The sequence below is a fragment of the Cupressus sempervirens genome, chromosome 5 (genome assembly GCF_028749045.1).
Source record: "Cupressus sempervirens isolate cs-2001-9-10 chromosome 5, ASM2874904v1, whole genome shotgun sequence".
Lineage (NCBI taxonomy): Eukaryota > Viridiplantae > Streptophyta > Pinopsida > Cupressales > Cupressaceae > Cupressus > Cupressus sempervirens.
The window spans coordinates 102,092,203-102,116,319 of record NC_143122.1 but is presented as its reverse complement, the minus strand read 5'-3'; the positions used below and the strand labels follow the sequence as shown (position 1 = coordinate 102,116,319).

The window sequence follows — 24,117 nt, the reverse complement described above, 5'->3', positions numbered from 1 at the left end:
AGGAATGTAGATTCTAATATACACTATACAATCTCCCATTGAATGGAGAGAAAATGGCTTGTGGTATGCTTGATGGGCCATGCAAATTGACTTGAATGTTTTAGAATTTCAGCAATATGGAAACTTGACCAAAGGTGTGGAGGATGATGAATTTGGGCTATACAAATTCTCTCAAACCAGTCATCATTGATGGAGCATAAGAAAATGGCAAAGTAAATAGCATTATCGGGCTTACACACATGAATTTAGGTTCCAAGAAAGTGTACTCCAGCTCTGCTCAGATTAAGACATAATTACCTATTGGAAAGGAGTTAAAAGAGTGATCAATCTTCAGCTGTATATATATGATATCTCCGAATGAAAGTGAGGCAAGTGTATTTGGTTTATGCTTTGTTCTTGTCAAAATGAGTTGAATGTGTTTTAAGCTGATTTGACTCTCTGAGATTCTCTTTTGAGTTTATTTTTACATTTTCAAGTTGAAAAGCTAAATTGGAGGGTCGATACATTTAAAAAAGATACATATGCAGGTTCTCTGTTTCAATACATTTATAAAAAATATGTGAAAAAGTTTGGGCAGCCTGTGGAATCGCTTGGTAAGGAAAATACATCCTAGAATTGTGCAGGTATGTCTGGCTGACTTGCTTGGGTGATTCTTGGACTGATCACAGTACCTTGTGCAATTTCACAGTGCACCCTTAGCTGTATGCAAAATATTAACCAACTGCTTAACCATAGCTGTAGTTGCTTTGCCTGTTAGGGCATACTTTATGCACCCTAAGCTTAATTATCACTTGCTATTAATTTCTGTGTTTGAGTTTTATCACATGTTCAGAATTGATTGCATCTGTACTTTCCAGAAGATTTTGGTAAGGAGATTCTGCCGTCATTCTCGTCTGTATACTGGGGTTTCATTGTGACTACGGTTTCATCACTTTATGTTCCACTAGTGATATCTCTCATATCTCGCAACAAATCCATTACTGCAACATATATTGTTTCCTAGGCAATTTCTTATGATGTTCATATACTTCTAATAGAATCTGGGTTTAATACAGTGGCATCTCTCTATGTTTGAGGCTTTATTTCACATTATTAATTTTTCTTATTTAAAGCTTCAAATAACAAAAATATTTTTTCATCTCTTCTGCATTTAACTTTGCTTTCTAGATCTGATTTAACTTTTTTGGGTCATTGATTCCATTTTTAATCTGAAATTTAATGTAAGCTTCAACTTAATGAATGTGTCTTAGAAAAATATGTTAGTAAGTGATACTAATCAATTGTGATTGATATCTGTTACTTGTAGGGATCCTCAGATGAATTTATTGATGCCAATATTCAGCTTGTGTTAGCTTTGGTTAGAAAGTTGAATGAAGCAAGGGGAATTGCATCTTGCATAGTAAGATCCGTGGAACTTGAGTGATTTAGATTAATCCCACTTTTTCCTGGGAAAGCAATCTGTTTTATTATGGTAGTAGATTGAACAGCACATTCTTATAATGTTTTATCTTTATCTAGGATGAAACCATTTTTACAGAAAAGAAAACTGTATATGCATGGTTAATAAATTCTAACTCAAAGGAAGTTGACGAGATGAACACTATGTTTTTTCTTGTCCAGACTCCAGGTTATATTTGAGGTTTACGATTTGTCATGAACTGTTGCAGGTGTTTCCTGATAAGCCAGAAAAACGCCGGGCTTCTCGAGGGTTTAAGACAGCCCTTGAACTTGTAAGGCACATACAGTTGAACATGTATAGTTTGAGTTATAAGTTTATCATATTTTTACTTAATCATAATGTTGTAGTTGAGGTTGATTCCTTGTGTGTATTGTCTTTCCTTATTAGTTCAACTGTTTCTTTTCTGACATCATGGGCCTACATAGATAAATAATCAAATGTCTAATCTTGTTTTTTCTTGCTACCAGTTAACCTAGGTAATTTCAAAACTAGCACTGAATAATTTCATTCCTACTGATAATTATTAAACTTAACACTACTATGCATAAACAAACACGCACACGCACATAGATACATACACTCTCACACACGTGCATATGAATACACACATACATGCAAAGCTTATTAATTATCTCATCATATGTAGTGATGGATCTGTGACCCAAAGTGACAAAGCATGGCATCGCCACTCACGCAGTTCTATTCAGTTGTAGAGTGGTAAACTTAATTGTCTCATCCTTAGCCATAGGCCTACAAGCCAAGTAACTTTCCAGCTTCTGAAGCCATGCTCTATTTGTGGATTTGCCACTACGATCAAAATGAGCAAGAGTAACCTTGTTCAAGGTTTTCTGTAGGTCTCTCTGAAGTCTGTACTATTTGTCCACTATGATCATCACTTCATCCTTCCCACTTCTTCTTTTGCTCCAAGAAATCTTTGAATGACAAACGCTTTTTGATCGCTCTTGGAAGGGTGTCATACTCTATGAAATCACTCCCCCAACTCCTTAACCAATAATAGTGGAGTCTCATGAGCAATTTTTACCACATCTCTATGTATGAAGATGGGTTGAAACTTGAAAGGGCCTAAGTACTGCACTTAAACCTGCTGCTATAATCCATTTCGCATTGTTATCATGTTGATAGGTAGACCTTCTCTCCCTGCTATATGTGTAATTTCTCAGTGAATTGCTCTAATTGCCCTTTGAATTGTTCTGGTTTCCTTGAGAATTGTTCCGAGTTATCTGTGCTATTCTCTGTCCGAATTTCCCAATATTTTACCATCATATCGATCGCTGTATCAAGCTTTCTCTCAATCCTTGAGTTGGTTCTAAAAGAACTAGCTCCTCCTTTATCCCTTTCTATCATATACCTTGTGGCACTTTCACTGTCTATAGAAGAATCTTGATGTATTCCAAGGATCTTGTTAACAAAAAAGCTTCATCTATGCTTGGGCTTTGACCCTTAAGCAACCTCATGTAACATGGAAACAACTTCCGAGTGTGAGAGTTGCGCTTTATGGCCGAATCTCCAGTAAAGATTGGCTTCCTTACAATCAAGATACACCTAAACTACTGTTTTTAGGAAAAGGGAGAAGGATTTGAGAAACGTAAATGCTAAAAAAGAAATACGGCTACTCTATTTGCCTATAGCTGCACACAACATCAATAAAAAGCCCAAATACATAGTCATCAACTCTAATCTGCTCTTGCAAGACTCACATGAAAGTTACAGCTTAGCAAATGTTGCAAAGAAAAATCATTTGCACAATACAACAACCATAAACAGATAGAAGGTCCATGAATCATATCTGTAGAAATCAAATAAACACTTGGAGACACTTGAACATTACTTTCCACCTCCCTTCACACACCTCTTATATCTTATCGCTTTCTTTTTTCATATATGCAGGTTATATCATCTAATGTGAATGGTTTTGCTCACTGAGTACAGATTGATAGTGATAACAAACTTTGTGTTGTGATTATTATGAATTCAGTATCGATATCTTGGCATATCATTGTTTGGGTGTTTGTTTTGTGGAATCTTGTCTTCTGTGTGGTTTAAATCTTCAATCCAGTTTTTGTTTTCTTGTAGTTTTAGTTTCTGCAAATCTAGCTAGAAATTTCCTGTTTGTATTAGGTTAGATTAGTTTCTTTTCTGAGTCATAAAGGTATAACTAACACGATACACAAATTGGGAGAATTGAAAAGAAGCATTTTCTATAAGGCACATGAAATGCACAAGATAGTAAAATGGTAAGAAAAAGTAGAGCTGAGAATTTCATTACTGTAAGGCATAAGGGAAATTAAATCTATAGAGCATGATGTTTCTGCTAAAAACCAGAGAAGAAAAACTTAGAATATTTACAAATAATTGTTTTTTATAGAGCTAGCTAACTTTGAATACAATGTTGAAGTTCAAACTCTAACCATGGTGGAGTTATGTTATAGAGGGCAGCAATAAAGAAAAATCAGAACAAAATCTGATCTCTATAGAAATTGATCATGGAAGTGACAGGAAAAGCTAAATGAGTGCATCTAGTAGATGGAAGAGATACAAATATCCTTGCATATCAATAAAGAGAAGTGTACTAGTGTTGTGTTTACATAGCAAAAGAAGTCATTTGACAATATATATTCAGCTTTGGTAACGTGTTGTGGCCACAAACAGTCAGATCGGGCCGCTGGCAGGAAACTGTTAGGATGGTTAACACAATGTGTTAACCCACTTCGACACTAGTAAGAAACACCGCCACACATAAAAAATAGACCTAGGCCACCGGTAAAAATGTGAACCATTAAAAGAAGATACTGATTGGAATGGAGGGCCTAGAGGTAGTGCCAAAATCCCAATGCAAGATTAAAACACAATTGTCGATGGAGAAAAGTATTAATCGGACGATTGGTGCAGTTTCACAACTGAATTATAGAAGAACTTGCGAAATGGAAAAAAGTTTTTCCATTTTGCAAGTTCTCATTTTGACTCCCTGTGAAGCTGCGAAAAGTGGATAACATGAGATGTTATCCTACTCCGTGGCATTGGCCCGTTGACTATCACCATTTTGCAAGGACCCCTAGCAAGCTTTGTGAAAATGCAAAGAAAATCTTGGCCATTGGTCATTATGAAGATGCATCACTAGCATTGACCCATAACACCTGTCAGTCGAACAGAATAAAACCACGTGACGAAGATTAGACCATTTTGCCTTTTCACAAGGGGCAAAAAGGAAACCTTACGAAACAATGTTTAAAGTGCCTTGACAATTTTTGAAGTTTTATCCTTGTTTTTCTGCCTTAGGAATTTTGTCAAACACTTCCCTTGCAGCCTCAGTTTGCTGATGTTTGTTATTTTGCTATGATTTTTGAATGCCAATGATATTGATGAATACAAATGATTGCAAAATAACTAATTGGAAATCAAAGTGATATGCAACTTCTTTTTATTATTTTCCAAATGCAAGTACATGAAATTCTGATGTAAAATGCACACCTACAGCCAAGAGGGATTTTCAAAAACACTTGGTATGCATCCTATGACTATGCAATGAGACGTTTTTACAAACATTTGGCATACAAACTGAACAGCTGAATTAAGTTGATTTCCCTTCAATACTTCAATGTTCACAATGACTGAATACTTTGGTAACAAAAAGACATATATTACTTGTCAAATGTATCCATCTACAATTGCCAAATGTAAATACCAAAAGAACCTGGAATAAGTAGCTGAGATGACATGCTTTTTGGCTTTGCTTTTTTTGGATTTGCTTTTTCGGACTGCTTTTTTTGGATCTTCTTTTTCGGATTGCTTTTTCGGCTTTGCTTTTTCGCTTTGCTTTTTTCGGATCTGCTTTTTCGGCTCTGCTTTTTCGGATCCGCTGCGAAAATTGAAACCTTTCTCCTTGCCAACTGATATAAAAAATTAGATGCACGGGCTGAACAAAAATCTCTGAATATTATCTCCCAATTAATCACGAATGAATTGGCTGAATACCAATTCCTCCACTCCCAACTAGGGTTGATATCTCACAACCGAAATCGGCACCTTAGAGTCTTCAAACCCTCAGGCGAGTATGCAAGCACTAAGGCTCTCAGCACAATAGATGAATATGCAACTCAAGATGTGTAAAATGACCCACCAAAGGCTCCTTTTAAAGATTTCACAAGCAACTCCAAGAAGCTTCTAGAGGAATCCAACACTTTATTCTTTTAAGTGACTTTTTGATATTTTATTATGTTAGTCACTTTAATATTAAATCAATTAAATATAAAGTTATTTGTTAATATTTCATTGTTTAGTAACCTTATAAGTAATTAATTTAATATATCTTTTCCCCCTTATTTCTTCTTTTTTAGCCTCTAGGGAAAATAAAGGCTAAAATAAAATAAGTAGCAGGTGCTTGTCAAAAAGGGGACATTACAGTCTTCCCTTCTCGAAATTGCTTGTCCTCAAGCAAGGGTGCTGTAAAATCTGCTCATTCTCCCATGTGGTGTCCTCTGCAGGCAGATCCTTCCATCTCACCAAGTACTCCTTAATCACTCTATTCCGCAATTTCCTCTCTCTGACATCAATGATCTCTTCAGGCACCGAGACCAAATGTCCCTCCTCATCAAGTGGTGGAAGATCTGTGGAAGAGATAACCTGCTGACCTAATGCCTTCTTGAGGCATGAAACATGAAATACATTATGAATCTTGCTGCTCGCAGGCAGCTCTAACTCATATGCTACCTCCCCAATCTTCCTGGTAACCCTATATGGACTGTAGAACCTTGGTCTTAGTTTCTTTGCTCCACTCTTTTTAAGAGAGGACTGTCTATAGGGCTGCAATCGTAGATATACCATATCACCAATCTCAAAGCTGCACTCAACCCTGTGTTTATCTGCATAAGTCTTTTGCTGATTCTGTGCCATTACTAGATTATCCTTGAGTGCCTTCAATATATCTTGGCTTTCTTGAATCCAATCTTTTGCTTTAGGTGCCCTACTCTCACCAAAAGCCATCTCCATGAATGAAGGTGCATCATACCCGTACAAGGCTCTGAAAGGACTCATTCCAATGGACATATGGTGTGTGGTATTGTAACAAGACTCTCCTAAATGCAACCACCTGATCCAAGTCTGCTGTTGTCCTGCCAAATAATTACGCAAGCACCCCTCAACCCACTTATTAACAATTTTTGTTTGCCCATCAGTTTGAGGGTGATAACTGGTATTGGGTGTCAACGCAGTACCTGTTAGTCTAAATAGCTTCTGCCAAAAAGCACTCATAAACTTGCTATCCCTGTCGCTGACTATGTTCTTAGGTAGCCCATGCAATCTAAAGATCTCCTTGAAAAATAGCTCAGCCACCTGTGAAGCCCTGTACTTTGTCGAAATAGCAAAGAAATGTGCGTATTTTGTGAGCCGGTCTACCACAACAATGATGCTGTCTCTCCCTTGTACCTTGGGTAGGCCTGTGATGAAGTCCATCGAAATGTCTCCCACTTCCGCTCAGGAATGGGCAAAGGCTGAAGTAACCCAGCTGGATGTGTATGCTCAGACTTATTCTGCTGGCGAGTCACGCACTCCTTCACATGCTTCAACATATCATCCTTGAGGCCTTTCCATGAAAACCTCTCTCTAATTTGTCTATAAGTTTTGAAGTAGCCCTGATGGCCTGTTAGGGGTGTATCATGGCAAGATTGTAGTATTTTCTCCTTCAATTTTGATTCTGGTACTAGGTAGATCCTATCCTTGTAGTAAATCACATCATCAACTATCCTGTACTTGTCATCCCGAATCAATCCATCCATCAACTCACAAGCAAATGTATTCTTGGAGTACTCCACCAGTAAGATGGATATCCAATTTGCTGAAATCTTGGAGAGTGAGGAAGCTGAAGGCCTCCTGGAGAGGGCATCTGCAACAATATTCTTCTTCCCCTTAACATACTCTATGTCGAAATCATATACCTGTATCCTGCTAACCCACTTCTGCTGTCTTTCGTTCAAGTCCTTCTGCTCTAAGAAGTATTTGAGATTGTTATGATCTATCCTCACCACAAATTTCCCCCCAACTAGATACTGTCTGAACTTTGCCAAGGCATGCATAATGGCAAGCATCTCCTTATCATAGATGGAGTATAGTCTCTCAGCTCCCCTCAACTTAAAACTCTCAAAGGCGATAGGGTGTCGATTCTGCATCAATACTGCACCAATACCTTCCTTTGAAGCATCACACTCTAGAATTAAAGGCTGTGTGAAATCAGGAAGTGCTAACACTGGACCACTGCTCATCACCTCCTTGAGCTTATCAAAAGCTCACTATGCCTCTGCTGTCCAATAAAATGCACCCTTCTTGGTCAAATCTGTCAAAGGTGCCCCCAACTGTGAGAACCCCTTAACAAAACGCCTGTTGTAATTGCATAGTCCAAAGAAGCCCCGTAGCTCTGTAAGTGACCGTGGTGTGGGCCAATCTACAATAGCTTGTATTTTATCTTGGTGCACTTGGACACCCTCTGCACTGATCACGTGTCCCAAATAAAGAATCTCTCTAAGGTCGAACTCACATTTCGAAGCTTTAGTGTACAAGGACTGCTCCTCCATGATGGTAAGGATCTCATCAAGCTGCTGCAAGTGTTCTTCCCAAGTTTTACTGTATATGAGCAAATCATCAAAGAATACCAAGAGGAACTTATGCAACTGTTTGTTGAAAATATGATTCATACAAGACTGGAAAGTGGCAGGTGCGTTAGTTAATCCAAATGGCATCACCAAGACCTCATAGTACCCATAGTGGCATCTGAAAGCAGTCTTGTGCACATCTTGTTCCCTCACTCTAATCTGATGGTAACCTGATCGAAGATCAATCTTTGAAAAATATACTACCCCATGTAACTCATCCAATAACTCATCGATCCTGGGTATCGGGTACCTGTTCTTGATTGTTTTCTTATTGAGGGCTCGGTAATCTATACACATTCTAATGGTCCCATCTTTCTTCTTGTCCAGGACCACTGAAGAAGCGAAAGGGCTAGAGCTAGGATGAATGTGTCCCATATCAAGCAATTCCTTGATTGCTTTTTCGATCTCATCCTTAAATTTCTTGGGATGGCGATAAGGGGTAGTAATCACTAGCTTGGCGCTTTCTTCCAACTCAATAGTATGCTCGAAGCCTCTGTCCGGTGGCCTCCCTGGGGGTATCTCACCAAAAACCTTGTCATGTTTGCCCAATAGCTCCTTGATGTCAATGTGGACTGGCTGTCCTGAATCTATAGATTCCTTAGGAGTGATCACACACCCTGCTGCCCAAACTATGTCATCATGCTTGAAAATACTCTCCATACGTCTAGCTGAAACAATCTTAGGTGTTTTAGATGCCATACCTCTAAGCACCACTCTACGCCCATCAACATCTCTGAACTTGAGTTCCATGGTTTGGAAGTTCTGTGAGTACTTCCCTAATGACTACAACTATTGGACCCCAAGTATGGCATGGATATCACCCAAGTCAACCACATAGAAATCATCTGTAACTGTGTGGTTGCCCATCATAATAGACAACTGTGGAATCCACTGAGTACAAGCTATCTTACGCCCATCAGCCACCATCACATTGAATCCCTCAAAATCCTCTAGAGGAATTTGTCGCTTGTTCACCAATGATGCATCAATGAAGTTATGAGTAGCTCCACTGTCAATCAATACTGCTATCTGATGACCTTGTAGGACCCCACGAACTTTGGAAGAGTTGAACTTAGGAGCACTAGAGATAGAAGCAATGATCTCATCATGATTTTCCCCATCTGAACCGTTATTGTCTTCCCTTTGAGGTTCCTCTTCCTCAAAACTGCTCTCATCATCTGATACCACCTCAATTAAGTGAGCCTTGCCTTTCCCTAGGCAACGGTGTCCACTAGACCATTTCTCCTTGCAATGATAGCAAATCCCCTTAAGCCGACACTCCTGTCTATAGGCTTCATCAAAGTTCTCCTTATTACTTTTTTTCTGGAATGGCTTCTTCCCCTTATCCTTATGGGATGTGAAAGGCTTGCTAGGAGCCCTAATGCTAGATGTAGAATATTCCATGTCTCTAGTCTTCATGATAGCATCTTGGAGAGAATCTGATTTGAAGGCCTTAACCCAACCACGAAGAGGCTCTATCAATCCCTCAATGAAGAGCATAACCAACTGCTGTTCTGAAATATCTGTCACCATAACTGCTAACCGTTGTAACTCTGTGATGTAAGCATCCACTGAATTAGTTTTCCTGAGTTGTGCTAACTCCCTAAAGTGGAGTTCAAGATCCTTATGATCAAACCTGTCAATGAGCTTCTGGGGGAATTCCAAATATGAAGTAATGTTGGCATGCCCCAAGGTGACAAGTCCATGGTACCATCATTCATGTGCTTCACTTTCCAAATGGAGTGTGGCGTACTGGATAGCCTCTGTTTCCAACATAGGATTGAGCTACAAATATGTGTCGAGCTTCTGAACCCAAGCTCTAGCTGTACCTTTGTTACTTCCATCAAATGATGGTAAAGTTAGTTTTCCCACCTTACGCTGCAAGTCTTGATTTTGCACTCCCCATTGATTGTTTCTGGGTTTATTTCTCAATTTAAGACCACAAAAGTCTACTAGTGACATGGCAGCCTTGAAATCATCACCTAGAGAGTTGTACTCTCTCATATAATCACCATATCCCTCTTCTCTTACTTGCTGGTCGTGATTTGCAGCACCTTGTTCTCTAAAAAATGTAGGCATAAGAGGCCTAGGAGTAGCTCTACTTGCTGTTCTAGCACTGCTTTGAGCTGTGTCATTGTTTTCTTGACCCCCATTGTGTCCATTCTGCCCATTAGTCCTGTTATGGTTCCTACCATTTCCATTGTTTTTGTTATCTACCAGCTGTCCAAGGATAAGTGACAATTCTTCTCTTCCTCTTGCCATTTCATCTCTCAACTCCTGTAGCCTTCTTGCAAGAGCATTAAGCATTTGCTGGGTACTGCTTTCTTCCATGAGTTCTAAAGGACATAAGCCCTTTCTTGTCCTATTATAGAATTTATCCAAAGGATTTATGAATGGAACATTTGGAAACTCTTCACTCATAACCTGTATAGGATGGCAGGAACTTTAGCTTTGATACCACTGTAAAGTGCCTTGACAATTTTTGAAGTTTTATTCCTGTTTTTCTGTCTTAGAAATTTTGTCAAACACTTCCCTTGCAGCCTCAGTTTGCTAATGTTTGTTGTTTTGCTATGATTTTTGAATGCCAATGATATTGATGAATACAAATGATTGCAAAATAACTAATTGGAAATCAAAGTGATATGCAACTTCTTTTTATTATTTTCCAAATGCAAGTACATGAAATTCTGATGTAAAATGCACACCTACAGCCAAGAGGTATTTTTACAAACACTTGGTATGCATCCTATGACTATGCAATGAGATGTTTTTACAAACATTTGGCATACAAACTAACAGCTGAATTAAGTTGATTTCCCTTCAATACTTCAATGTTCACAATGACTGAATACTTTGGTAACAAAAAGACATATATTACTTGTCAAATGTATCCATCTACAATTGCCAAATGTAAATACCAAAAGAACCTGGAATAAGTAGCTGAGATGATATGCTTTTTGGATTTGGTTTTTTCAGATTTGGTTTTTCGGATTGCTTTTTCGGATCTGCTTTTTCGGACTGCTTTTTCGGCTTTGCTTTTTCACTTTGCTTTTTTGGATTGCTTTTTTCGGATCTGCTTTTTCAGATTGCTTTTTCGGTTCTGCTTTTTCGCTTTGCTTTTTCAGATCCTCTGCGAAAAATGGAACCTTTCTCCTTGCCAACTGATGTCGAAAATTAGATGCACAGGCTGAACAAAAATCTTTGAATATTATCTCCCAATTAATCATAAATGAATTGGCTAAATACCAATTCCTCCACTCCCAACTAGGGTTGATATCTAACAACCGAAATTGGCACCTTAGAGTCTTCAAATCCTCAGGCGAGTATGCAAGCACTAAGGCTTTCAGCACAATAGATGAATATGCAATTTAAGATGTGTAAAATGACCCCACAAAGTCTCCTTATAAAGATCTCACAAGCAACTCCAAGAAGCTTCTAGAGGAATCCAATACTTAATTCTTTTAAGTGACTTTTTGATATTTTAGTATGTTAGTCACTTTAATATTAAATCAATTAAATATAAAGTTACTTTTTAATATTTCATTGTTTAGTAACCTTATAAGTAATTAATTTAATATATCTTTTTCCCCTTATTTCTTCCTTTTTAGCCTCCAGGAAAAATAAAGGCTAAAATAAAATAAGTAGCTAGTGCTTGTCAAAAAGGGGACATTACACAATGAAACAAACATAACATGGAGGTTAGCCGCAAACAACATGATGTGTTAACCCATTGTAACATAATCCAATGCATGATGAAATATCTCAGATCATTTATCTGTGATGGAATAAATGGGGGCAAAAACAACCAAAAATTCTTGTGATTCAAAGGGGGTGCTTGATTGCTAAGGATGAGACTAGTGGCTTTAAGCAATAGTGATCTACTATTGATAGGTCTTGTAGTGATCAACCTATTTGGTATTGACTGGATTTGATTGTTATCTGCTAGTTTGGCATTAATCAGATTTGCTTGTTATTTCCTAGTGGTATTGATCATATTTGCATACTTATCTTTGATTGCAAACTAGATAGCATGCCTTTAATAAGTTGAAAGTTAATTCTTTATTGTTCATATCCTAGTTTCCATATGTTTTCTCCTTGCCCACATTGGCATCTTGGTGACAAGAAAGAAATTAGGTTCATGTTGATTTGAAAATTTGATGAAATTAGTATAATGTCCTTGCCGAGGACATTACAAATTCTTCCCTCTTTTGTTGTAATTTCATTTTTTACTTTCTTTGCTTTAGATATCAAAGCATACGATTGACCTAACACCCTAGTGTCTTTTTGGAGAATATCTCCAAACCAAAGTTTTGTATTCTTTCCACATGTGATTAGCTGATCTAATTGCCTTTGGTCATTAGTGGGCTTCAAAATCATGGGTACAAATCCAATACGGTTGGAAATAGGTTGTAAAATGAGTCAAGAATCCTCTAAGTTGCTTGATTTATAGCCTACAGCTTCTTTATCATCACAGTCTTTAGGTACTCTTTCCTTGATGTATTCTTTTACAACTCCCAACATGTTAGCATCACTATGATGTGTGTTAACAACCAAATCTGTCCTACATATTGAAATCTAATGCAGGAGCATCCTGTGGTAGTTGGCAATCCTATATGCTAGAATGGCTTTGACCTTGGAGTTGGCGGACTCGGTTGAAAGGAGGTCATGCTCAATCCCTAATAGGGTAGTTCTTGGGTGTAGTTTTGCTCGAGGAGCTCGGTGATGCTTGTGGTGCTCGGTTGATATTCTGCTCGGTGGAACTAGTGATTGGTGATTCTTGTGCAAGCTCAGTGGACGTGCTTGCTCAGTATGCTCAGTGTATACTTGGCTTGCTTATTGGTTGTTGATGATGCTTAGTTGTTGTTGTTGTTGCTTGATGGTTTGGTTCACCGAATGGACATTCTTGGAGATTTGATTGGCCAACTTGGTGCATTAAATATGTGTTGCGTGCAATCCTGACGTGGATTGATCATGGGATGTATGAGGACCTATTCGGGGTCTTGAATCTTTCTCCAATGTGCATTTAATGATTGTTGTAAGCCAACTAAGGAATATTATGTTTATTTGGGTTCTAGATGATTCTATTTGCAACATGTTGACTTGTGGCCTTACAAGTATGAAAGGGGGGCTGGGTAGTGTTTTAGGGCAATGGAAAAGTAGAGATTCAGGAAGGAATTTGGAGTTGCGATTTGTGAGAAGAGCTAGTAGCTAAGTGTGGGCTTAGGAAATAAGAAGATTGCTTGGTGGCTTGCAAGCACAAGTTTAGATCTTGCTTGGGGTATTTGAATCTTGCGAGGTCTTGTAGAACTATTACCAATGTAACACAGAGATGTGTCCCCCCACGAAAATCGAGCTGCACCGGAGATAGGGTCGCACTCGAGACAGGGGGATGCCGTCTTGGCGTCTCGGGTGGCGCCACTCAGAGTGCCACCTCTGCCAAAGACGTCTCCGTGTCCCTTGTGGGTGTGGGGGGATGCGACCACATCCCCTTTAAGTGTAGGGGGACGTTGGGATGGCTCCCATGGAAAGAAGATGGGGGACATTAATCATTGATCATTCATTTGGCATTTTGATTTGGACTCTTGGAGAGTTGTAGTTTTTGTTTGCATTATATACTTATTTTGATATCATGATTCATGGCACATGATACTTATTGTAATCATCTTTATGTCATGACTCATATGATCATTGGTTATTATTAGATAGTAGATACTCATACTATTAATCTGATATATATATTCAAAATTAAAAATTATGTAATTTGACACTTTTTGATTTGCTGATGTTTAATGTTCATTGTTTGTCATTTGATCATGAGTCATGATGTTTCAGTTCAAAACTTCAATGCAATGTTCAATGTTTAAGTTTTTTACATCTTTATATCTTATATTGTATAATTGTAGTACATCTTTTCATAATTAGCATTTTAAGTACCATATGTATAGTATATACACCCCTTCTCCCCCCACCACCCCTTCATCCCCCCACCATCCCCAAATCAAGGTCCCTTTGTCCCGCTGTCTCGGAAACTTGTCCCCTCGTCCCACCGTCCCGTGTAACTATGACTATTACTGTAATTTGCTTTGTATTTGGCCACAACCCGGAAAGCTTTACAGCCGAACACATTGCATGTAATCAGTTGTTTATGAGTAAAGAGTTGGATTTTTTTTCAGATCTTGTGGTGTGTGTTGTGTTTCCATTTTGTGGTTGTTTGTTGGGGGCTTGGTCATCTCCTTTGGGAATTCACTCAGCCTTGTAATGGTCAAAATCACTTAGGTTCAAATTTGGTGTAGTTTTATGTTTAGGAGGAATAGCTATTTCCAATTTTATTGTATCACTTCTAGTCCGCTTCATTCTGCATTACTACTTAGTTTTGTTTCTTTTGAATCTTGAATGATGGTAGAAAGTAATTTGGTAGGGAGGTGTGTTAATTTCATTTTGTAACCATTGATTTTTCTCTTTCTTGGATGCCTGTATATCTCTAATGGGAGGAAAATTGGATGGGGAGAGTTTCTTTGCGAAAGTTATGGGATGAATGGGAGACGGTGGAACTCATAAATGGTAAGGGAGGGGGACTTTTAGATCTCCGTTAAATGGATGTAAGGAAGCATCTATAGAAATGCCAAGGGAACATGACATAATGGGTGATGGAGAAGTATATATGAAAGGGGAGAAATAGAAGTGGGAGTTGGAAACAAATGAGTTGAAGATACAAGTAGTGGTTCACATATTGGCTGAATCATTGGTAAAATGTCTCAAATCAACCTCCTTTCTGTTAGCCGATTGGATAGTTCCGGCAGTATTTTCTAGTTTGTAGCCGACGGTCCGGCGGTGTTTTGTATTCTGTAGCCGACGGTCCGGTGGTGTTTCGGTATTCTGTAGCCGACGGTCCGGCGGTAAATAATTTGTAGCGGATAGAATAATTGTGGCCGACAGACTCCTTCGAGAAGGTTCGGCAGTAGTATTTATAGCCGTCTGGGATCATTGTAAATCATCAATCATCTACTATTGCGAATATAATTCTGCTGTTCGTGTTCCAGTTATCTGTATGCATTAATCTAGTTTACCCATACAGTAAACATTTGGCGTCGTTGCCTTATGAATCTGGAAGGTGGGAGGAATGAAGATTAATGCCAAATCAGCTTAACAAGGATCGAAATAAGGTGAAGGGAAAAGATGGAATCCGTATTGCGCAAGAGAATTTAATTCTGGCACAGCAAGCCGAGCGCCGACGGAGATTCCAGAAGATTGCCGACGGAAACCGAAGTGCGGAGGAATTGTTGGAGGAGATTCGACAGCGGGTGGAATTGGTGGAAGAAGCATGGGAGGAGTTCTTGAATTTGTGTTCACCGAGGGAAGAAAATTCAGACGGAAGAGTATCAACTCGCACGGCTCACAGTGCCGACGGAGCACGAGCGTGGAGTGACCTCTTCGTCCAGGATAGACTTCCGCGGGAAACAATTTCGGAGGATCCTTCGTCTTCACCAAGATTCGCAGCTGTCGACACCTCCAGTGTGGGAGTTCAAACTGCCGGTGTGTGAGTGCTGACCGCTGGTGTGGGAGTGCCGACCAGTGTAGGAGTGCAGACCTCCAGTGTTATGGTGGGACCCAAAGAAAAGCTGCCGAAATTTGAAGGTGATGGTATAGCCGACCCCCTCCGACATTGTAAGACATGCAAGACGATCTGGCGGGCAAATGGAATCACAGATGCCGACGAATGGGTCAGGCAATTTCCGGCAACCCGACGGGGTGTCGCGATTGATTGGTTTTCGGATATGGATCCGCAGAAGCTGGAAACATGGGATAACATTAAAAAGGAGTTCTTGGCGGAATTTAAACTCTTGCGGGATGATAATGAAATCGTAGCGGAAATTTTCAATACCAAGCAAGGGAAGCACGAAACTGTCCGTGTCTATGCCAGGAGATTAAAAGACTTCACAAAATGGAAAGCAAGCCGGCGGACGGATTGCAGAAAAGGTGGTTTGTGGACAGCCTACGCTCACAATTGCGGAGGAAAATGAAAATTGTACCACCGTCGTCATATGTCGATGCTTATAATAGAGCACTGGACCTTGAAAGTGGGCACAAGACAAAGAAAAAGAAAACTAGTTCCTCTGACTCTGATGACGACGAATCTGCTAGAGATGATAGCAGCGACGACGAAGGTAGTAGCAAAAAGGTTCGTGCTTTACAGAAGGATATGGTTCGAATGATGGAGTTTAAAAATATGCAGAAAGAGCCAAAAGGTAGTGAATTGTGGTGCACGGAATGTGAGACCGACGGTCATACTAAAGGATCGTGTCCGAAGAACCAATTCTGTGACATCTGTCAGATCATGGGACATTCGACAAAAGACTGCCCCTTTAACATGAAAACAAGAGGATCTCCGTAGGTGCTTCTCACACAGGAGGCTTCCCCGTCAGGTGGTAACGGAAACACGAATGCCGTCGGCGCTACATCTGGAGGATACAGGAATAATCGGCGTGGACAAAATAACAACAACAATAGCAATACCAATACGAGCAGAAGCCAGATTCAGTATGATGCAAACGGACGATTGATTATTCAATGCCGAGCATGTAACTTGTGGGGGCATTTTGCGCGGGAATGTCCAACAGCAAATACACCTCAGCTATTGTGCCGATGGTGCGGACCCGACAATCACGATGACTCAAAATGTCCAAGATCTAGAGTGAACTTGATCACTGTTGGAGCGGATGAGGAAGAAGTTCTCGCAATTACGCGGCAACAAGCAAAAGAATACCCGGACCCCGTCGAAGAAAAGAAGAAATTTGTGGCAGCACGAGCGGAGGTTGGAAAAGTATCTCAAGCAGTAACACCTCCGGACACCGCCGAAACTTCAGCAAGGAATTCCGTCAAACAAAACATAGTACGACAAATTTTGCAAACGGAGGTGCAAGTAAAGGTAAGTGATTTGCTTTTCACCATGCCCCAACTTCGATCTGCTCTTTCAAATATGGCAGGAGAATCAAGCCTCGAGAAGGGAAAGCCACCGGGAGAACCGAGTCAAAGAAAAGAAAAGGAAATTGTTACGGGAGGAGAAGATCAGATGTTGCTTGCACTGACGTCCGGACGACACCCCGCAGTTGTTGAGATGGGGATACTTGAACATGTTCTCATAGACACCATAGTGGATGGAGGGTCCGGCGTAAATGTATTGCTAGAAGAGACTTGGAGGAAACTTGGACAGCCGACATTGTGGCCTCCAAGATGTCAGCTGTTGACTGCCGATCAACATGGCATTAAACCACTGGGTATTCTCATGGCACAGCCGGTAACCATTGGCACCCAGCCATTCCTCATGGATTTCGTGGTGATTCCATTGAAAAGGAAAGGGTATGATGCCTTCCTCGGCCACGGGTGGCTTATCGAAGCAAGAGCTCGACACGACTGGAAGAAGAACACTTTATCCCTCGAAAGTAAAGGCCGCCGATTCGTCATTGATCTGCATACCCAAATGGTAGGGGAAGAGGCCCTGTCGTCAGATTCTGAGGGAGAGGAGGACGAAGATAGACAACGAATGGAACCGGATTAGGAGGGCGTCCTCCGATTGGACGGGGGAACAACGGATGATGACTTGGATTCCGTCAACGGTCTCTACCATTGGCAAATGGAGGACTATGAATTATTTCACAGCTGCAATGTTCTATCAATTGAGAACGAATATCCGTAGGAGTTTAGTAAAGTAAAGGAGGGGGACACACCGTTGGATGTTACACCCACCCATGCATTCAGTGAAGGAGAGACAATCAAGTATAATGACGCTACGCTGCAAATAATGAATTTGGGGGACGAAGCAGAGCCGAAGAATATACTAGTCGGAGATAATTGGGATCCAGTACTCAAGGCTGCAGCATTCAAGATATTTATGGACTACAATGATGTGTTTGCATGGACATACAAGGACCTCAAAGGAGTACCGCCGGAAATGTGTGTGCACCGCATTCCGCTGGTGGAAGGAGCTGTACCTGTACGGAAGCGACCCTACAGGATGAACAAGAACTATGCCGCCCGGGTTACGGAGGAAATCAACCGGATGCTGGAAGCCGGCATTATCTTCAAGGTACAGACCAACGAATGGGTGTCACCGATAGTCATTTCATTGAAGAAGGATACTATTCAGATCCGGATATGCGTTGATTTCAGATGCCTGAATGCAGTAACGATCAAAGATCCTTTTCCGATTCCATTCACAGATAGCATTCTGGAGGAGGTGGCAGGACATGAAATCTACTCTTTTATGGATGGGTTCTCTGGATATAATCAGATTTCTATAGCGGAGGAGGATAAGTTGAAGACAACGTTTGTTGTTGAAGATGGGGTCTATGCGTACAACCGAATGCCTTTTGGGTTGTGTAATGCACCGGCCACATTCCAGCGGATTATACTGCATATCTTCGACAAGATGTCTGTGGGAAATTTCAAGGCCTTCTTGGATGATTGGTCAATATTTAGCACGGAGGACGGACACCTGGCAGCACTTGGTGAGTGTATGGAGAGATGTCATAGGGCCCGACTAGCATTGAATCCCAAGAAGTGCAGATTCATGGTTCCGCACGGCAGACTGCTCGAACATATTGTTTGTAAGGAAGGATTAAAGACGGATCCCGACAAGGTGAGTCATTCTGGAAATGCAGCCATCTACTAATGTGACGGAGGTAAAATCTTTTCTCGGGCATATAGGTTATTATCGGAGATTTATTAAAATTTTTGCCAAGGTGTCCCAACCGTTAGATAAGCTAACCTGCAAGGAAGAATCATTTAGATGGGAGAAAGAGCAGGATGAGGCATTTGAAGGGCTGAAGGTACGACTGGCTACGACACCCATCCTTGCATATCCGGACTGGAATAAAGAATTTCATGTTCATGTGGATGCCTCCAATTATGCGATCGGCGCAACCCTGGCATAGACTGGCAATCACGGACTGGATCATCCAATATACTTTGCCAGCCGGTTGCTCTCAAAGGCCGAGCAGAACTACAGCACGACTGAAAGAGAAGCCTTGGGAATGGTTTATGCTGTGCAAAAATTCCGTCATTATTTGCTTGCTACACCGTTTGTGTTTTATGTTGATCACCAGGCCCTGTTGTACATGATTAACAAAGCTGTCATCCAAGGGAGGATCAACAGATGGCTGCTACTGTTGCAGGAATTTACTTTCAAAATCATTGTCCGGCCAAGAAAGAAACACGTCAGTGCCGACCACTTGTCGCGGATCAAAACAGGGGAACCAGCGGATGGTGTGAATGACGACTTCCCTGACGCACAGCTGTTCCAGATTGGGGTACTGTCGGAATGGTACAGGAGTATTTGTGAGTACCTGTCAATAGGACAGTTTCCCACGGAGATATCACCAAATGATAGGCGCAAGTTGATAATCAGAAGTCGTACATTTCAATTGATCAATGGGTTGCTCTACAAAATGGGGCTGGATCATATTCTTCTGCGGTGTGTGTTGGAAGAAGTGATACCGCAGGTGTTAAAAGAAGCACATGAGGGTCCCACGGGAGGACACATGGGACCCGACACCACTGCACGGAAGATATTACTCGCAGGACTCTAGTGGCCGATGGTGTACAATGATGCGTGCGAATGGGTCGTCGGATGTGACACTTGCTAACAGGTTGGGAAGCCACTGAAGAGAGATTTCATGCCACTTCAACCCTCTCATGCACAGGAACTTTTTGAGAGATGGGGACTAGATTTCATTGGACTACTGAGGGTGAGCAAGACTCGAAGGTGCCGCTACATCATTGTTGCAACGGAGTACTTGACCAAGTGGGTAGAGGCCTGTGCGCTACCAGATAACTCGGTCGTCAGTACCGCGAAATTTATTTATGAACAGATCATCACAAGGTATGGAATCCCGTTACAATTAACAAGTGATAGGGGAGGTCATTTTGTTAATCATGTTATTCGACTGCTCACCACTCAGTTCAAGATTTATCATTCATTGTCGAGTTCGTACTATCCAAGAGCAAATGGGCAGGTAGAGGCCACCAATAAAATTCTGGTATCCATCATCTACAAATCCTGCGCGGTGGAAGGTGCTGATTGGGAGGAGAACTTACCTGCTGCCCTCTGGGCGTACCGCACGGCATTCAAAGTGATGACCGGGCACACACCATTCCAGCTAATGTTTGGACAGGAAGCAGTGGTCCCAGCAAAATTCATGATTCCGAGTCTCCGAATAACGTTGGAAAACAAACTGGATGATGACGGAAGCTTACAAGAGCGATTGAATAATTTGAATAAACTGGAGGAGAAACGGTTGTTGGCACAGTGGGAAACGGAAGTGGCATAGAATAGACGCAAACTTTGGCATGATAAGCATCTGAAACATAGCAAATTCCAGTCGGGACAGTTAATACTGAAGTATGACGGCCGTAAAGAAATCAAGCCGGGCAAATTCAAAGTGCGATGGGTTGGACCATATCAGATCCGAGAAATTGGCAACACTGGGGCAATCAAACTGGCAACCTTGGACGGACAGGAGATAGCTCAGTCAGTTAACGGATCCAAGTTGAAACCATATCGTGCAAGAAAGTTCTCGCCGTCATTGAATCCTCCCTCGTCGTTAGTACAACACTCTCTGGCGGTGACGTCATCCGGAGGTATCGCTGTTAATTGATGTATGCGAATTTTGAAAGAAAAAAAAAAAAAAAAAAGGGGGCTAGGCGGACAGGAAGGCCCGCGGATTGAAAAGTCCCGTAGGCAATTGCCTGTCCGCGGGCAGTTAAAGTCCCACGAGTCTGCGGGCAGTGAAAGTCCCGCGAGCAGAGAAACCCCGCGGGAGTGTAAGGTCCCGCGGACAGTGTCCGCAGGCTCTTAAAAGCCCCGCGGGCAAATGTCCGTGGGCATAAAGTTTTCCTCCTGCAGGAAAAAAGCCCCGGCGGGCTTAACATTGTTTCTTCATAACTCTCTCGCCAGATTCACCGGACGCTGGATCGAAGTCTGTCGCTGTCGGACGTGTGTAGATCAGCATTATTGCCTCGTCCTTTGTCGTCTTCATGCTGTAGATCTCTGCGACTCTTCAAGGGAGGGCATGACAATCATTCAAAGTTGATTTTGGATCTTTTTTCTTCTGCTCTGTAATGAGGCGGATTCATCGTTGGTTGTTCTCTGATGATGCACTCATGTCGTAATGGAGTTTGCCGAATCTTTTGATCTATTAAACTTGCTAGCAGATGCAAACTTTCTGGAGGTCGGGGAAGTAGTAGAACGAGACTTATCAGGAGCATGCTGTTTTCCACAGTTTCCATCCAGTGCATTAGGTTTTCCGCCAAGATTGAGATTGTTCCGGAAGTTACTGGCTGCCTTCTAGGAGTGCTGGTGTAGTCGGATTTGCTACGACATGTTCTTTTACCTCCTCCGTGGGTTGAGATTGCATGTGTAACAGACAAGGGGAAATCTATATAAGAAGAAATAAGTCATTGTTGCATGGAGTCAGCAGGCAAGCGGAAGCTGTGGAAGAGTCAGTTGGCGGCAAATATGGAGAAGAATTCAAGAGTTTTGGCATCAAGAATTCGAGTTGCAGGTCCTTCCGGTTCCAGTAGCAAGAAACAAAAAACCAAGGAGGAACTCACCTATCTCACTGTCCAGTTTGAGAGTCTTAGTGGAAGCGAATGCCGGAAGTGGTGGCAGGAGACCCCCAAGGCAGACCAAATTAAACAGATTTTGCTGCGGGCATAGGTAAATTGGGCTATTTAGCTTCCCACTTTTTCCATCCGGTTGTTTGAATCAGTATTGCGCACTATGATAAAGACATATAGCGCCCGGAGCAGAACGAGCACATTCTTGTACAAAGAGCATCAGATGTCAGTATCTTTTAAACCGAGGGATTTCACTAGAGTTTTCGGCATCCCTGGCTCCGATGGGAGGAAAGTGGAAATCATGAATCATAAACTGTCACGGGAACAGAAGGAGCATTGGATAGCTCTTGTGTGCAGGGACCTTGCACCCGTGGAAAGGGAGACAGTAGTTCAGGGGACAAAGTGCCGAGGGCTTCGCAGAGACTTTATTCGGGAGGGTCATTGGCGTTGTATCATGGACATCATCAAGAGTAGGTTGACAGGCGCCACCCGGGCCTCAGATATCGCTTTACCGTAGATTGTGTTTATGAATGGTATCATGCAGGGAGTGGTATATGATTGGGCCTCAGTACTTGCCGACAAGATGGAGGAATTCATGATGCTTCAGCACTGAACATTTTTTATGCCGCACCATGCCATCGGGTTGTTTCTAGAGGCTGCACTTAGCCAGATTCCAATGGATGGCTTTGAGGCTCCTCCAAGGGGCAAGTTGGCAGACGGGGAGCCTCCCATATTCTACTGGCGACACTTAGATACAGGAGGGTCAGCAGCAGGTCACAAGAAAGTATTCCGCGAATTGGCCCCTTCCGGGGAGATAGATAGCGGACGGGAGGGCACTTCGATGAGTGACGGGGCTGAGTCCGTGGAAGAAGAGGAGGGCACATCGGCTGAAGTTGACGGTGAGATAGCGGGTAGTGGGCCCACATTCTTTACCCCTCCTCAGCTGTCAACTTCAGCACACTTGACTACCTTTTCGACAGTCATTCCGGCGTTTGGTCAGCGCCGTGCCTCTGTTCTTATGACTCCTCCAGCGGAGGTAGATGTCCCACGGACAGTGACGGAGGTAGTTCCACAGGCACTGACGGATGATGTCCCACGGACAATGACGGATGTGGTTCCGCAGACAGTGACGGATGCCGTTCCATGGATAGTTGCCGAGTCATTGCCGACGGCTATAGCGGAGGTGATTCCAGTTGTACCATTAGATGTCACCGTCGCAGTCACATCGAGAGCACAGTTGCCACCGTCACAATCTGAGCCGTAGGTTCGATTGGAGGTCATTGATTGTGATGCAGTGGTCACCGTTTCATCATCCTTTTTAGCAGAGGCCGACTCAGCCCAGCCAGTACCGGAGATGAACATGGAGCTTGCGCAGTTTGACCAACCGGAGGTGATGGATAGAGCTAGTGAGTTTCTGAGGCAGCAGTTCCAACTTACTCCGGCGAAGCGGGGTCCGTCCATTCAGTCTCCTAGGCATTCAGGAACATGGCCAGCGGTACCAGAGCCTCAGCTTCAGGAGGAGGGAATGCCACATGCCGTGGTTGCGCCAACAACAGAGAAGGCGGCACCGGATGTGGGCATGGCTCCCGCTGATGAGGAGGAAAACAGTGATGCGGAATGGTCATTGGAGGCCTTCGCCAAGGAGGACTATGGGTCAGATGAGGACAGGTGCCGGGATTACCTCAGGACTATGAAGTCTGCATTAAAGAAGGGCTACGATGTGGCAATTCAGGCCCTGACTCGGTGGAGGGAGTGGCACTTGATCAGAGCATATATCCGTGGGATTTGTCCTCGGCGATTTCAAACTTGCTTTATAGAGACAGGGGCTGGCCGGCAACGGAGACAGCTGAGATGTTGGCAGATTGGGCCACTGAGCCGGAGTTGGGACCCAGTGACACCCCTATGATGAAGCTGGCACATGAGATTGTGGGACTGTACAAAGATGTTTACTACGGTCGTCAGCATGCGGAGGTGAACAGGGTTGCAGCAGAGAGATCATTAGCAGCAGAGACTGAGGCTAGACAGAAGCTAGCCGTCGACTTGGCCGACCAGCAGGCAGCATGGGCCACAGAGCAGGCAGCACTACTGGTAGATTTGGCAGTAGTGGTGCAGGAGAGGGACGTGGCTAAGCAAGGTACGGAGGCAACGGTTCGAGATAAGGATGCGACTGAGCACGAGATGCAGTTAGCCAGGACGCAGGCCATGGATGCGACACTTCTTCTAAAGGAGGCCGTCGAAGTTAATTCTCAGATTCAGACAGATCTCCGCATCAGGACAGAGCAGGTGTATGAGTTACGTCGCCAGTAGCACACTTCTGGGACGCCCCCTTCTCTCTAGTTTCTTCTGTGGTTTGTAAGTTGTCTCCTAATTTTGTTAGTCGTT

General features: G+C 42.3%; 1 protein-coding gene across 1 annotated transcript in view; it reads left to right on the top strand.

Annotated features, from left to right (window-relative positions):
* LPA3 (Low PSII Accumulation 3) overlaps window positions 1-24,117 on the top strand; it is a 221,302-nt gene that overhangs the window by 68,770 nt on the left and 128,415 nt on the right. Inside the window, exons 3-4 of the mRNA XM_089828794.1 lie at window positions 1,307-1,399; window positions 1,668-1,730. Coding sequence (XP_089684920.1) covers window positions 1,307-1,399; window positions 1,668-1,730 — 156 coding nt within the window. The remainder of the gene's footprint in view (window positions 1-1,306; window positions 1,400-1,667; window positions 1,731-24,117) is intronic.